Here is a 16,090-nt window from a genome sequence, read left to right as displayed (position 1 = left end):
TTAGTAAAATAACAATTTTACAGATGTTGCTGGATATACAAGGAAATAATAGAATGTGCTTTGCACTTAAAACTGACTAAACTGTTAAGGTGAAATTCACTTCAAATGTAATTATAGAGCCTTTAGGAATTTAAAAATCATGGGTCTTAGCTTCTCAAATTCTTACTAGCAGTTCGTAAAATAAGAGCTGTCCAGTGGTCTTCTCAATACTAATACTCAATAATAAACTTTTCTATAGTTGTAGAGGACACAGCTGTCAAATTTCCGGGATAATTTCAACAACCTGTACTTTGCACTTAAATAATTTACTTCCTTCAGCCATTTCTAACCTTGAAACTTATTATATGTTTGCCTTATTACAAAGCATCAATTTCCATTAGCTTAGTTTTTCAAACAAAGGAAGCACTTATATTAGATAGCAAAGATGTGGATTCTAGAATCTCGGATGTTAGGGAGAGTAATTTTTGAGTTGTGCGAAATAAAAGGTAAGCAAAGTGATTACTTAAAACTTTTTCATGTGATTACATATCCATAAAAGAGACAACTATTTCGTCCTACAATAATCAGTACGTCACAGCAACTGCAGAGGAAAGTAATTTCCCAACTGGTATATGTCTGAATAGACCTAACTTTTTTTGTGACAAAGTCTTTCGGCCAGCAATAAAGGATACTTCTCCTTTACAAAGAAGAAAGTGTTAATGCTTTGAATCACTGCACAAATATGCAATTGCATTTTACATCTGAAGTGCTAAACTAGGAATTATCACAGGATAAGAAAAGACAGATGTAAGACACCACACTTTAAAAGGGAAAAACCAGGTTTATTCCATGCAGTTTACAATACACTAGTGTTATGAAAAGGAAGTTAAAAAAATACCCATACGCATTTCATTTGTTTGTTGTGAAAGTGATGGTTAACTGTAACCATCTTCAAATTATTTGGGAAGCCCTAGCAGATTTTTTTCCAGGGAAATTTCCCTGAATTTAGTTTCTTGTCTGTGTCTGTGCTATGAGTTTTGGTTAATGCAAATGCATTAAAACCAAATCATAACTCAAATTTTGCTGCAGTAAGAACACTTCAGATATAATGAATTGGCACAAAAATAAAGTGTTATTGCTAATCCACTATCCAGGAAATAACATGTTGCAAGTACGGCAACTTGGGTATAAGCACAAACAGCTGATGCACAACTAATTTTGAGACCGGTGTTTTGGAGGAAAAGGTTAAAAAAAAGAACATTTGTTGAATTGGGTAGATGATCCTAAAGAGTGCATAGGAAGTCGATTTCTCATAGCTAAGTTGAGGTAAGGATAAGGGCAGAAGCAGGTGGAAAAAGCTGCCATTTGATACTCCTTCAGTTTGGTGATCTTGTTTCAGTTCCAGTAGAGAGGCTGGTAATATTCCTTTTAAGAGTGCCTTAGCACTTGCTTCATTCTAGCAAGTACACATGAGCCAAGTTAATGTGAGTCAAGTTGTGCATAAGCTTTTGGAAAATCTTCAAAAGTAGCAAGAATCACGTACATAACAAACACTTTTACTCTTTACTCATTTCAGATGACGAGGCCTCAAAATCACAGCAGGTCTCAGGTCAAAATTTAGGCTCAGCTTTCTAAGGTGAGGAGAGCACTATCACAGAACCTCTTCCACTCACCCCCAAAAGTAACAAAATAATTTTTAAAAGTTTCTCTCGTTATAGTACTTATTAAGACATAACATCATGAAGAAAACCCTCTGATGCCTCCAGAAAGCTATGCTGGCAGCAGTATCTACTGACTGAACTTTTCAGAAGTTTATGCCTTGGTAGACATCACTAAAGTAAAGGTCAACTAAGTTGCAAAGAACTATTCTGTGACAATTTCCTGGGGCAGAATCTTCCCCAAAGCTTCTCTATTGCCAGTGCGGTTCATAAACATCGTTAGATTTCAGCAAAGGTAATAATAAAGTGGAGGGTAAGTGTACTGCCTTCTCTAGTGTGCCCTTATCCAATCTGGGTACTGAAAATCCAAGCCAGATAGGAATACTTACATCTGCAATTGGTTCAGACATTCGTAAAAATTATTTTAGAGTCCATGATTTGAAAGGAAAATGGACTAGTTGTTTTTTAGATATTGTACGTATCTGGAACGTCAAATTAGCCCTGGAAAGCATTTTAGCCCTTAGCATTTCTGCTCTGAAAATGGAAAGAATTCCTTCTGACAGTCATCCAGGCAAACTGGACAATGTGATCTTTTTAGCCCTTTAAAGCCACTGTTCATTAAGAAGCCTATAAAGACAGCTCCTGATTTTTGTGAAACAAAAGAAAACCTGCATGACACTGAGTTCAGAGAGCCTTCCACATTTCATGTTTTTTTTTTAACTGAATATTCATACTATTTAAAGAATCAATAATTCCACAAAAAGCCCCACGTCGGAGCCCAAGATTGTCCTCAAAACTGGAGATAGCTGCAGTATAAATTACAATGAAGTAACAGGCATCACCCTTAGGCTAAAGTATTTCAAAACTGTTGTGTCAGGAAAGACACTTCTCCAATGTCCACTCAGGTTTTAACCCTACTCTCTTAAGATAACAGACACTATTAAAGGCATACCAAAATTTCATCTCTTTTCCAAAGCCCCGCAGTTCAAGGGCTGATTGAAAAATTTGAAAACTTGAAACTTTTCATGTGGTGAAAGAGAGAATAAAAATAGGAGAATGGCACTTTCTGATTTTATCACATCTTAAGGGAACAAATCCCCGGACTTCAGGCTTTGACTTCCATCTTCCCCAAAAAGCCCAGGACAACTTCACTCTTCTCCCAGTACTTCCCAAGGAATACATTCCAGTGTATCTGGGTAACTATAATCCAAATTCTATTTAATTCCACTGAACCAGATACTACTGCATTTTTGCACTCCAAGTTCATTTTTGTAATATTAATAAAGATTTGTAACTAATGTGTGTTAATTTGCTGGTGGGAGCTCTCTACAGCTTAAACAGAGACTGACAACTCTCAACAACTTCAACAGACATTCACAGAATAGTGCTGTGTTATGAGAAGCACTTTTCTGATAACACTATCTCCCTACTCAGCAGACTTTTTCCCTTGGTTGCATGCCTGCAACCAAGTTATCTTTTGTTTAATCTGCCAGTTTTCATTTTTCTCCTGAAAAAATCCCAAAAACACCCCTCTCTCAGAAAAAGAGGAGATTGATTAAATTTTTGAATCTGCAGGAAATAGTCCTGTTTCTAATCAATTATAACTGTGCATTCACATTGCTAGAAATGAAGTTATACAGCTAGTGTCTAAAGAAAAGCTCAAAACAGTCAGATGGATTCACTGAGCTTCATTTTTTAAGAAATATCTTCTCCTAATGCTACAATGCAGGATGAAAGGAACTTCTATCATTACAAGAGTTCTAAGTTTGAAAAAAACACAGTACCATTTTCCAACTTTTATGAGTATATGATTGTGACAATGGAAACTTTAGTAAAGAATCAAAAAAAACTTCTAAACTCTAAACTTTGACACACAATTAAATTACTTTGGGATTAAAAACATGCAATTAACTGTAATCCATGGAAATCCCACAGTAAGCAGGACAAAATCCCAGGTAACCTTTGGGCTGGGAGCTGCTGAGTCAGTCTATGTTTGGATAGTTATTATGGACCATGTGACATTAGTATCTTCGAGGCCTCAAAACTGCTTGTTCATTACAGAGAAGTTCTGATTCACTTGACGCTTAAAGAAGTCAAAAGCGTGTAATATAAAAATGCCATCTCCAATAAAGAAAAAAATAGCCTCTGAGAAAACCTAAGGCCAACAATAGGCCGTCTCCTAACTCAAAGCAAGAAATTGCTATAGCAAATTTGAACTTCTGTTTTTAAACAAGTTTTGCAAGAAGTCTGTCATATAAATGTCTTTAAGGAATTTCATCTCTTTCCCTTCCTGCTTTATTCCTTCTGCTATGGTCTTTTCAAGTTCAGGATTTAAAATTTTAACCTGGAATACTGTTCTGATTTAACGATAGTGGAGCTGTGTATGTCCACAGTTAAGTCCAAGGGGTTTGCAGTACAGCTTTGCAGTTCCAGCCTAATAGGGAACCCCCCTCAGCTCTGCACAGTCACAGGCAATTCTCAGGTAGGTACTCTCCAAATGGCAGAAGAAGAACAAAGGAATCCATTTTTAATTGTACATTACTTCCTTCTTGCAAGATCTTAACACATGAAGCAATGTTTGCAAAGCCTGGTAATGCAGATTGGACTCTAATGCAATTACCTGGTTACTGTCACTAACTTCATTTGAAACTGGAACAGTCAAACAAAACAAAACTTATTTAGGGATAAATTCTTAATGCCTTGAAAAAAGCTGAAGAGAGCATTTCCATCTATCTGAAAGCCTTGCATTATCATAAAAATTAAAGCAATAATGGCAATAGCAAGAACAGGAAAGTAGTTAGTTCAGGTGGCCTCAAACAGTGTATTTAAAATAATTTACAAACTACCCGCCTACTGAAGTTCTCTCTTTTCTTTCCTTCTTAAAATCTTCACGAGATATTGGAAACAAAGTGCACTCATTTCCCTAAAATTAGCTACAGCAGGGACACAATGTAAACTAAACTGCAGGTAATCTCAGCATAGAAGTAGGTTTTAAAACTGAAAATATTCCAGTGGGGAAAAACCTCCATACTTAGAAAAAACCACTCTTATACATACTCTAAATGTGTTCAGTTTGCTCTGTTTGTTACTCATGCTTTGCTGATGTCATTCAGGAAAATTTCCTTTTATTAAATAGTCTGTCCTTTTTGGGTTTACTCAGAGAGGCAGCAGAAATGCTGATTCAGAAGGATCACTGTAAAACTGGTATTTTAGGCATTAAAATCCACTTAGATCAATGCTGAATTACTCCGCAGAGCACATCGAGAAAACAACAAGTAACATGGTTGGCTGCAACTGGCTGCAATGAGCTGGGGAGCTCAGAGATTTTGGTTTAGTCATACTGCTTAAAAACACAGTGACTACTGCAGCAGAGGAAATGTTTTAATATGCAATTAACACAGACAATTGTTATGCTTATTTTCAGATACACAAGATAATCCGTCACTATTTAGGGGACATCTCTGTGCTCAATTTAAGCTGATAAAATATGGGTACCTAAAAAAGTATAAAAGTATAAACATTTCCCCCTACACAATTACAGCTTTAGTAAATTAAATTCAGTTTTAATTTCTTAAAAAAAGACAAAAATTGTATGTGTTGTGGAGGGGCCAGCATCTTCCTGTGCAGACCACATCCAAGTCACAAAATGCATTACAAATCCTTTCAAGCATTAGGCACACGGACAAAACATTTAGCCCATTGCTTAATCTGTTTAGTAGAAATGTTTCTTACAAATTGTTTTGCCAAACTTTTATCAATGTCTAAGTCCTTTAAAAAATAAAATAATAATAAAAAAAAGTAGACCCTGGGTGTTTGAAAATCAGGTTTTTGTGTAAAGGATTACCTACAGTATATGCATGAATTCTGAAATTACTTAGAATGAAAACGGTAATGTCTTTAGAATTTAAAACCATCTTGTAGCTTTTTCAAACTCCCTTCCACCGGTTCCACGAGTCAATGAAGCCAAGTTTTATACTGTCCATTTCATTAAGTGTTTTAAAGATGTGCTGAAGATTTTGCTCAAAACATAGTGTGTGTCTTGTGTATTAGCTTTATCAAGGACAAACTAACAAAGCTGCACCACATTCTGTTCAAACACTGTTCTTAACTGCATAGCTGAAACTGTATAGAAAGGTTGATTACAGGGATCCTGAATATCCAAAGTAATCAGGTTTTTCAACTGGATGAGTTTATGTTCACACTAAGGTTGATTTTAATCCGAGTCATAGAGACAGGGACTTAGGACTAGCCAGCTGTATTTCTGTAAAACCTTCAGCTCTAGAAAAATCTCTACTCTAATCCACACAGTTCAATGCTTATAAGCATTTTATAGAAGCACAAACACACATATGAGTACAAACACCTCCAAAGAAACAGAATGTTCAGTTGGTCATTTTAAGTGAATTTTGATTCCACTTTCAAGCATGTGACCAGGACTGGAGCGTAACTTTTGCAGGAGACTGTTTTAACAGAGGGAACATCAAGAATAACTCAGAGGAAGGCCATTTTCTCTGAGTTTAGTCTTCCCTTTGGGTATTAAAATAAGCTATACATCCAGTCAATATATACACCCTTCAGAGAAACCTTTTCTCTGTTGTGTAACTTACACATGCTAGTTTCAGTTGATCTCCTAGGCTGTTATTACATAATAGATTATGTCACAGAACCATAAGGAATGTGCAGTATAATACAGTCAACTGGGGCTGACACTGATTCTGAAACAACGTATGCCCAAACACTTGCGTTTCTGGGCTGTAACATTTGTGTGTGTGTGTGCGTGTGTGTGTAAGTGTCTGTGTGTGTAGCACCAATTACATTGTCCTTTTAAGGTTTACAATGATTAGTAGGAAAAGGTCTCCAAACTGATCAACATTGGGTCATCCAGCACCAGACATTAAGTGCTACATGTCTCCAAGGAAAATATGAGTGCATGGTCATTTCTTTTCAAATGACCAGTGTCAATAAGCCGACAAGAGAGCACAACCATGCACTACAACCAAAACTTAACACACACTCCCACACCATCTATTCCCATTATGTAATCTTGCAATGCTTCCAGAAGTTGACACCAGCTTATAGGCAAATATGGTTGAACCCAGATCAACAGAAAATTGTCTAAATCAGATTTTTTCTTTTGCAGCCAAGCCTCTTCAGTGTGACAATTCACTGCATCTTCGAATACAAGAAAAAAATTGTCACCGTTCAATACTGTCTTCACATCCTGGAACCTCGTTCTTGCAAAATCTGAAATAGATCAATAAAAATTCTATAAATGAAAATTAGCTCAATGTCATTCCTAAAGCATGGAGATCAAAGAGCAACACAATGACTACTTTAAATAACTGGTTATGTGTCAGGGACCTGGTTTGAGGAAATTCCTAGGATTTGTGCTTTAAAACTGAAAAAAACCAGATTGATATGTACAATGTCTAGTATCAAATGCCATTAAAACAGGTGTAAAATACTGCTAGGAATTGAGTATTATTAATATAAATCATTAATACATTAATATGACTTAAGAGTTGGCAATTGCAAAAAGTAAGCCATTGCACCTCAACGTAGTTCAGAAGATCCTGAGGTCCTATGTGGTATATTAACCTGGGTACTTTACTAGGAACTGAATTTAATCTTAATTTTTCCTGTTCAAGAAACATGTCCTTAACTTTCTGAAGTTTCAGAAGCAAATTGTGTTCCATAAATTAGTACTGAAAACATGAACTAGCAAATCAAAATGTGCAGAAATGTCACACTGGGTGCGCACTGATGCAAGTTTTTAAAGGTCAAGTACAACCTGGCAAGATTTAAAACAATAGCATACAATTTACTTCCAGTTTTACTATTTTTTTTCCTCTTCTGTTTCAGTTTATTTTGCCTCCTCCAGAGAAGGAAAGGATCCAAGTCTTAGGATTGACTGTTCAAGCAACTATATTTTAATGTTGCTGTTCTAAACTGAATCACAACCAGCAATAATGAGGTAAACTGTTGGGCTGCACAGTACTCTAGAACTGTGTCAGCAGGCTGTAGAATCAATCATGACAAAAGGCAAACAAAGCATTAAACAAAGCTTCAAACGTACTGAGCATAAGTACTTAAGAATGTTAATCTGTAAGTCAAAGTCTTATGATACTTCATTTTCTTTTGCTTCTTGATAATTTTCTTAGTATTGGGAAGGGCTCTTTATTTCAAAAGCATTCAAAAGAAAGCAAAGGCACAATCCCTTGACAATGGCAGAGCTGCCCTCAAGATGGATTTTCCTTCTATTATGATCTTTGTGTAACCTGATGTTACAACAAACACTCAGTAGCACATTCCGGCCCACAGAATCTGCCAGCACACACAAACACTTCAATCTCTGTGCTTGTAGGGTAAAGGCTGGCAGCTGATTCACACAACAGTTTCAAGTATGGTTTTAAATTTTAAAATCTGAGATATTTGGTTTCCTTTTAATATTGTTAAAATGGCTATTATGTCTTTCATAGTGACTGAAGTCAAGCAAGGTCTCACCTGCTTTGCCCAAGTCCATGGGATTTTTTAAGGGCTGGAGTTCATGAAACACCCATTACCATTTGTGTAGCTCAGGGACAGTTCAGAGGCCATGTGGTGTTAGCTCAAACAATTAAAAATCCACTATATCACTTGCTCACTGTACTCCCTCCTACACCTGGATCTAGCTTTGTGCATACAAAGCTCTTTTCCATTTCAAATTCAGCATTATTGTTTTGAAGTTATGAAGCCAGATGTCAGCACAACCACTTTGAAAAATTTCCAAAATACAGAAGGACGTTTTCCACTGGTCATTATCATGCTTTCAGGTACATTTCAGAAGCAAACACCTCTTATTTCATGAAGGTAATTAATGAATGTTACACTTGACTATGTGTACTAAGCAAAAAGCATTCATATGAAACTGTAGGAAAGAGATAAGTGAATTCTGTGGGGAAGAACCAGGCTCTGTAAATTACTCAGCAACTGCTTGTGTAATACCTGCCAAAGGGACTAGATAAACTTACGGAAGATAGTGTCACTGATACCAACTCATGGTATTACAATGTCATTGTAGCTTCCATAAAATGATCTGGATGAAGGCTTGTAGACAAAATTCACAGACTGAGTTTTAATGGAAGGTGGGGAAATATATCAGGAGCAGATATCATAAATACTTCATACTTAAACTCCTTCCCCAAGTATTTGCTGTTGGTCAGAGCAGAGAACAAAGTGCTGGAGTAGACATCCACAATAAAGGATAGAACAGTCTGATGCAGCAAATGGAATCAGTAAGTAAAATCATATCCAACAGAGACAAAAACATGGCTGAAACAAATACCTGTGCAACTAGAAAATAATACTGGATCTATTAATTTTGTTAATATTTACGATTTAATATGAAGTATTTAAGTTTGTTCATTCCTGGAAGAGTACTTGCAAGATTAATAGCCTTAGAACTATTTTCTGTAGCATCAGGAACACATGTAGTAAGATAAAGCTGAGCCAGATCTGGACACTGAACTTTGTACACTTTACTGAACCAGTAATCCCAACATAAAGCAGAAAATTCGATTCCACCAGGCAATATTTTAACACACTTTTCTTGATGCTTCTTCTATAACCTTCATCTCTACTGAAAGAGTAACCATAGAATCATAAGAGTGGGTTCGGTTAGAAGGGATGCTAAAGATCATCTCATTCAAACCCTTGCCATGGGCAAGGACACCTTCCACTGTTCCAGCCTGCTCCAAGCCCTGTCCAACATGGCCTTGGACACTGCCAGTGATGGAGCAACCCCAGCTTCTCTGGACAACCTGTGCCAGATGTCTCATCACCTTAATGGTAAAAAATATGCTCATCATTATATCCAATCTAGAACTAGCCTCTTTCAGTTTAAAAACCTCACCCCTTGTCCTGTCACCATGAGCCCTGGTAATAGTCTTTTTTCATCTTTCTCATAAGGCTTTTTAAGCACTGGAAATACAGTAACATTGGCCCTGGGGCTCTCTTCTCCAGGCCTAACAACCCCAACTGACTCAGCCTATCTTCACAGGAGAGGTGTTCTAGCCTGCAGGTCATTTTCGTGTCTCTCCTCCGGATCCACTCTCACAGGTCTTGTACTGGGAATCCCAGAGCTGGATGCAGCATTCCACATGGGATTTCATGAGAAATACAGTTGAGGGGGAGAATCACTTCCCTCAACCTGCCAGCCATGCATCTTTTGTTGCAGTCCTGGATAACTGGCTTTCTGCTCTTCAAGTACTGCTGGCTCAAATTCAGGTTTTCACCCAGCTGTATCCCCAAGTCTTCTGCAATGCTGCAGTAAATCCATCTATCACCCAGTCTGTACTGATGCTGGGAATTGTATCAACTCTAGTACAGATCTACTGTATAGAGGATTTTCATATTTCTGTTTTATTTTCCCTATAGGTACACCATATCCAAAGCTACCTTAAAAATTCTAAACAATGCTGAATGAACTCTCATATTCTAGGGGCCTGAGTGTGATTGTTTCTTAGGCAAGCAGAACATGAAAACTATTTCTTCCCACTCAAAATAAAGCTGCTGCTGCTAGAAATGTGTTTTAAGGACTGTTTGCCTCCCAGGCACCTTAAGAATATTACGTTAAATTCCAGCAAAGTGCCAGTTTACTTTGTTTCAATAAAGCTTCAGATTTGATTGATTCTTTTCAGCCATTCCTGAAGACCTGGCAAAAGCCTTTACACTACCCTAGCAGTAGCTTCTGTTAGCACCATTTCAGAAAATAATGTAGTTCTTTTTCAGCCACGTGCAGTGACTTCATAGAATCACAGCATATCCTGAGCTGGAAGGGACCCACAAGAATCATTAAGTGATGATCCTGGCCTAGCACAAGACAACTTCAAAAACCACACCATGTGCCTGACAGCATGGTCCAAACTTCAGACATAAGTGCTAAGGCTGCTTTACAGCTAAAAAGTTCAGGTGTATAGGTGAGAAGCTGAAGTTTAATCTCATGCAATGGTAAATATCTTCAATTTATACATGCTCAAGTGACCACCCACACCATGCAACTGAACATTCAATGGTATGTTATCTTTTAGAAACTAGAGAGTGGAATAAATATGAGTAGTACTTAAAGACACATTAGGAAAAGTGCCTAAGTTGTTTTTTCAGATACAGCTTTTTTTGTGCTCTTCCACTTGTGACTTTTAATGTAACTTGATCTTCAGTCAGATGTCAAACTACAGCGGAAAGGATCCCTCCCCAAAGTTGTTTCCTGTGATAAATACAACTGCAGCACGAAGATGACATTATTTACTTATATTTGCCACATCTTTACTGAAAAAATCCTTAAGTTTCAAAATTATGAGGTTAAGACCACCTTTGGACTAAGCTGCACTTCAATCAAGTTCGGAAAATTATTGCCAAATCAGACATTTACTGAAGATGTATACAGTAAGTTTGTATCACATGCCTCTACATGTGAAAACCTATCTGACAGAAAATATGGTGCACATAAAGTAAGAAAGAAATTAATGAATTAAAAGCAATTCTGGCCCTAGAATCTACATTAAGAACTTTCCTTCTCAGCAAAGCTTTAAAGGTACTACTCACAATACAGTTTATAAAAGCAACACTAATTATTCTGTCAAAGAAGCAATATCCGGAACACAAATTCTACCTTTGCCAACCATGCAACAACTATAATCACAAACACACACACACCACCAGGACTAGCTGAAGGACAGCACTAGTGGGGGTGGGAATTGGATGGGGCAGAAAAGAATCTGGTTAAAATCCTAGGGCAGCTAGTGCTCACCATGACATTTACACTTAATCTGAGTCATTCATATCGTAATCCGTTTCTTCATCCTCACTCTGAGTGTCATGCAGCATGCAGCACATATAGAAGAAGGAAGGGAAAAGAAGAGATTGCAAGTGAGTCAGAGCTGCAACAAAGCACATTCCACTTACACCTGAAGCGTGTGGCAATGACATTTATTTACTTTTACCTGGGACCTCCACTCTTTCTATAAAAAAGCATGACAGCTGACCATTTCAAAAAGGAATGTAACAGATTTCATGACAATTTCCTCTTCCAAATATCCTGAAGTCAGCAGATAGAAGCCAAAGGTCAGGTCCATAAAGTGGTTTGAAAGAGAATACTGCTTGTGGGAATACAGGTTATCTTTTGGTTGTGCCATGGCTACCAGTAAAAGCCAGTGGAACCATTTAAGACGGATTTCCTTTGTTTAGGTGTATTAGAAGGTTACACAGAAGTTGTCTACTAACTTATTATGTTATTAACTAAAAAAAGAAAATACAAGAAAAAGGTTCCTAAGAAGGAATGAAGGTGAAACATGATTAGATGGCTATCAGAAGATACCCTCTCCTGTTCTGAAAATCCAGGACTATTAACTAAAACTGAAGTACTCGTCAATGAAAAAAAAATAGTGGCAGGTATATGTTTTTTGTTTTTCTCTAACTCAATCTGCTGTAAAACTAATAGGAGGAGTTTCTTATAAGTCAGTCCCAGTACATGAACATATTATTCTGTACATAAAAGTGGATGCCAGAATTTCAATCATATGCACTTCATGAAGACCAGCTCAGCCGCTACCAAGGCTAGAGGATAATGCTTGCTAAGAGGGAACTATGGACACAACATCTCCCAAAGTCAAGACTCCTGAACACAGCTGTCAGAAACGTCTCAAGAAAAAAAAATAAATTATTTTTCCTTTTTTTTCCCAGTTACAACGTATACCTAGATACAAAAATATTATATTTTAGAAACTTAATATACAAGAGAATTATTCTTCAAGTACTGCCTATTAATTGTTAGGAACAGCTTAACTCTTCCAGGACAAAAGGAGGGACCCTCCAATCAAAATTAACAGTAACTCCTCTTCATCACAATGGTCAAGTGATGCTCTGCTCTCTTCTCTCAAACAATGACCAAGCAGCACACTAATGAAGACAGCCTCTCTCAGCACTACTCCATTTACACAGTCGTAATGCAGTCTCAACTAGCTTTTGGTTTTTGTCTTTAACACTTATTTTTGACTCATATTTTCTATTACATTAAGCATGCAATGTAACTCTGGCAACTTCTAAAATTACCTTCTAAAAGATTTTTATGAGGCTCTAGAATTCCACATTTTATTTCAGGTAGATATCTCAGCCCTAAATTATTACCACGCACCTCTAACATGTCAACTTTCAAAGTCTTCCTCAAGCATCCTGGCAAAAGCAGACCTTAACTAGGGTTTTGAAAGAGTAAGACATAGCTTACCCAGTCTCACTATTTATCCCTAACTAGATTAATCCTTTACAACTCTTTGGAAGTTTTATCTCAACAGGGATGAACATAAATTACTCATTTCACTAGGAATCCAACATACAGCTTAGAGTATTTCTACATATTTCTATAGTTCAAATTATAAAAATTATTCCATATGTGTAGCTGCATAAGCATGCTACAAAGCATAGAAAGTAATGAGGTTTTATCTGAGGCCTCAGTACCAAGACTCAGACCCATTCTTAGCATTATTTCAAAATCAATTTCTTTGAAGGTGATTTTTGAAAAAGCAAGCTTTGATGATTTAGCAATCGTTTTCAATCTACATAAGGGAAATCAAAAGCTTTTAAGACAACTACAGGTGTATCCAGTTTGTCTGTAGTCATCTCCTGATACAAATCAGCAACAGAATGACAAAAGCTGTTCACTAATCACGACACTGAACACACATTACAGAACTGTTCTGCCTTACGGTTAGTTGGCTGTGGTTTTACGTTTCCCTTTGTACAAATTCTGAAATACAACTGAGTGAAATACTAAGATACTGTGCCCATTACAATCTTTTTGTAAAGTTGGTTACAGAAAGTAAACTTGGTAGAACCCTAAAAACATTAACAAGTATCATTTTATAACGTATTGCACGTGACTGTTTTACAGAGATAGTATCTTTCGAGTTCCATTCTCGACAGTAAGATTTCTTCAGCAGAAGTCAAGCAAGAAAAAGTTTTTAACTGAATTACTGTCATTCACACGTATCATAAACAAAACCTAGCTTCTCAGCTGTAAAGAGCAAGTATCTGCCAATACCCGAAAAAAAACAGATACTGAAAAAGTACAGAGTAACGTACTTAAATAATTCAGGCATGCATAACAAATGCATGCTGACTGTACCATTTACAGTCCCTCATACAATGGACAGGGAATATTATTAGCCCTGAACAAGGGGGAAAAAAGGACAATCAAATAATAGTCTAGAACAGAGGTAGATCTATCATGACTTGTGAAGCCCACGCAATTCAACACCACTTCTTTAGTCCAATGTCTAGTAACTCACCTTTGCTTTTTCACTGGGTTCACTGGTTGTGCCGTAAGGAGTGTTATGCAATTCCTTTGAGACAACACACAGAAATTCAGCCTGATCTTCATTGCCATAGTTATAAGAAGAACCAATACTGACCAGCTGAAAGATGAAATTTTAAAAAAAAGTCAATTGTATCTCCACATAAAAGAAATTCCATAAAGTCTTATGATTAGTACAAACATTCCTCACTCTTCAGACTGTAGGCTGTGCCTGAAGCATGATTCTCCACTTCAATGCAAATATGTTTTGATGCTGACAAATACATTGACAATATACACTCTGATGATAAGATACACACAGGGTTTTTTTTTAACAGTTAGAGAATTAATGAATCACTGTGAAAGAAAAGACTGTAGAGGCAGGCCAGTGAAGAAGTAGCCTGTTCCCTGTTTCTGTTATTTACTAGAAACCTTCCTATCCTCCGAAGTTAATTTTTAAAGTTTATATGTGGTATCTTAACGTGGCATGATTTAACATGTAAATGGCTGCATGCAGGAACCTCTTTAGCCTGAAGGGATACCCATCACTACTTACAGAACAATGGTATCTCTATTAAAACATATTTTGAATGAACAAACACAATATTTGCATCTGACTGGAAAACAAGACACAGTATGGCGGGACATCAAGATTAACATCTGAAATTCATACATACTGCTACAAGGAAGCTAATTAAGGAAGTGCTACAAGCAGAAGCCATGTATAATGAAATGTGACATATTTACAAGTTTCTACAGTCTCTACATTGAATGACAAATGACAATTTACTGAGAAAGAAGAAAATACGCAACATTATTACTACTTCTTATGCAGCATGTTTATTAAATGGCAGAAATTGTCTTACCTTACACACAATACACTTACCTAATATGCTAGCAGCTTTACATGCTTGCCTGCCTTTCCAAGTCAGATTCAATTCAGATGTAGCTGGTTCATTTATTTTAAAGTTTTATTTCAAAAGCACAAGATAATGTGTGATCTACAAGATAATGTCAGATCTACTGACACAAAGTCCTAAAAATAAAACTGTTGCACAGACGCACTGTGTCAATTTGTCATTACCCAAACTATATTTAATCTATCTACCAAATCACCACATATATACAATAAGAGTGCCCTATTCCCCAATCTCTACTGTACCATTTCAGTGCTCTAGAAACAGCCACATAGGAAAGGCCTAACTTTTTTAGGGTAATGGCACTTAAAACACTGTAGTTATCTCTGTAAAGACAAATAGTGTACTACCATTAGTCAAGCAGAACACCAAAGAGAGCAAAAGATTTGTTACAGCCTGAAAGATGAAGTCAAGATGAAATCCTGATGCAGAGTTTGCACTTAAGGGATAAAATTATTCCCCAACAAAAACTGAAGTTAGACCAAGGTTAAAAGCAGCTTCCATATAGCACTGTCAGAAGAAAACCAAGCCTCACTGTACTTTCTAAGGAGAGGAGAGAGATGTTCAGATGTTCCTGCACTGCAGCAAGACAGCCAAGCAAGCAGTTCCAGAGATGGACAGAGCTAATATCTACCAAGAGCAGCAGGCAGTGTGTCTATATAATGAATCAACTTGACGTCAGGCCTAGGCACTGTCAAAAATTTTTGGAGCCTGATGATATTACAGCATAAAAGGCTCAGCCTCCCATGAGCACCACTGCCCATCAAAATTCATCACTTTCAAATTATGTACTTTAACTACACTGAATGTGATAACCAGAAACTTTCCCTGCCTCCTCCTCTTCTAACATCACTCTAGTTCTGCAAAATATATACATAAACAGTAATGAACACAGGCTGATCAAAAATTATTGTTAAAGACATTTTTTCAACCAAAACTATGTAATGAAGTTACAAACACTCAGGCTTTTGAGAAGCACCAATGCATATAAAGACGTCTTTACCTTGAGATGTTAAATCAGCTAATCTTTCATAATGAATACTCTGCAGTCTGCACCATAATGTATTTGTGCAATATAGAATCATGAAACCCACAAAGTAACTAGTTCCTTAGTTGTACAAGATGGACTAAGAAAGTCTACTGAAAAGCTGGAAAATCAACTCAAATTTACTTTGTATACTAAAATGATTTGTTGATAAATTTCCCTATCA

At 36.8% G+C, this 16,090-nt stretch overlaps 1 protein-coding gene across 13 annotated transcripts in view; it reads right to left on the bottom strand.

Annotated features, from left to right (window-relative positions):
• Positions 1-16,090, bottom strand: part of LOC135281725 (3-phosphoinositide-dependent protein kinase 1) — a 77,719-nt gene that overhangs the window by 13,453 nt on the left and 48,176 nt on the right. For 9 of the 13 annotated variants that reach the window (XM_064390844.1, XM_064390850.1, XM_064390849.1 and 6 more), the window contains 3 exons: positions 13,958-14,083; positions 11,425-11,483; positions 801-6,881 (listed from right to left, as the gene is read on the bottom strand). In XM_064390844.1, the coding sequence (XP_064246914.1) occupies positions 11,439-11,483; positions 13,958-14,083 (171 nt within the window). In that variant the 3' untranslated portion in view covers positions 801-6,881; positions 11,425-11,438. Of the gene's footprint in view, positions 1-800; positions 6,882-11,424; positions 11,484-13,957; positions 14,084-16,090 lie in introns of those variants that run through there. The other 4 variants (XM_064390841.1, XM_064390848.1, XM_064390853.1 and 1 more) reach the window with 2 other exon arrangements.

This window comes from Passer domesticus, chromosome 15 (assembly GCF_036417665.1).
Source record: "Passer domesticus isolate bPasDom1 chromosome 15, bPasDom1.hap1, whole genome shotgun sequence".
Taxonomy (NCBI): domain Eukaryota; kingdom Metazoa; phylum Chordata; class Aves; order Passeriformes; family Passeridae; genus Passer; species Passer domesticus.
Note: the sequence above shows the minus strand (reverse complement) of the source record. Positions and strands in the feature narration are given on the sequence as shown.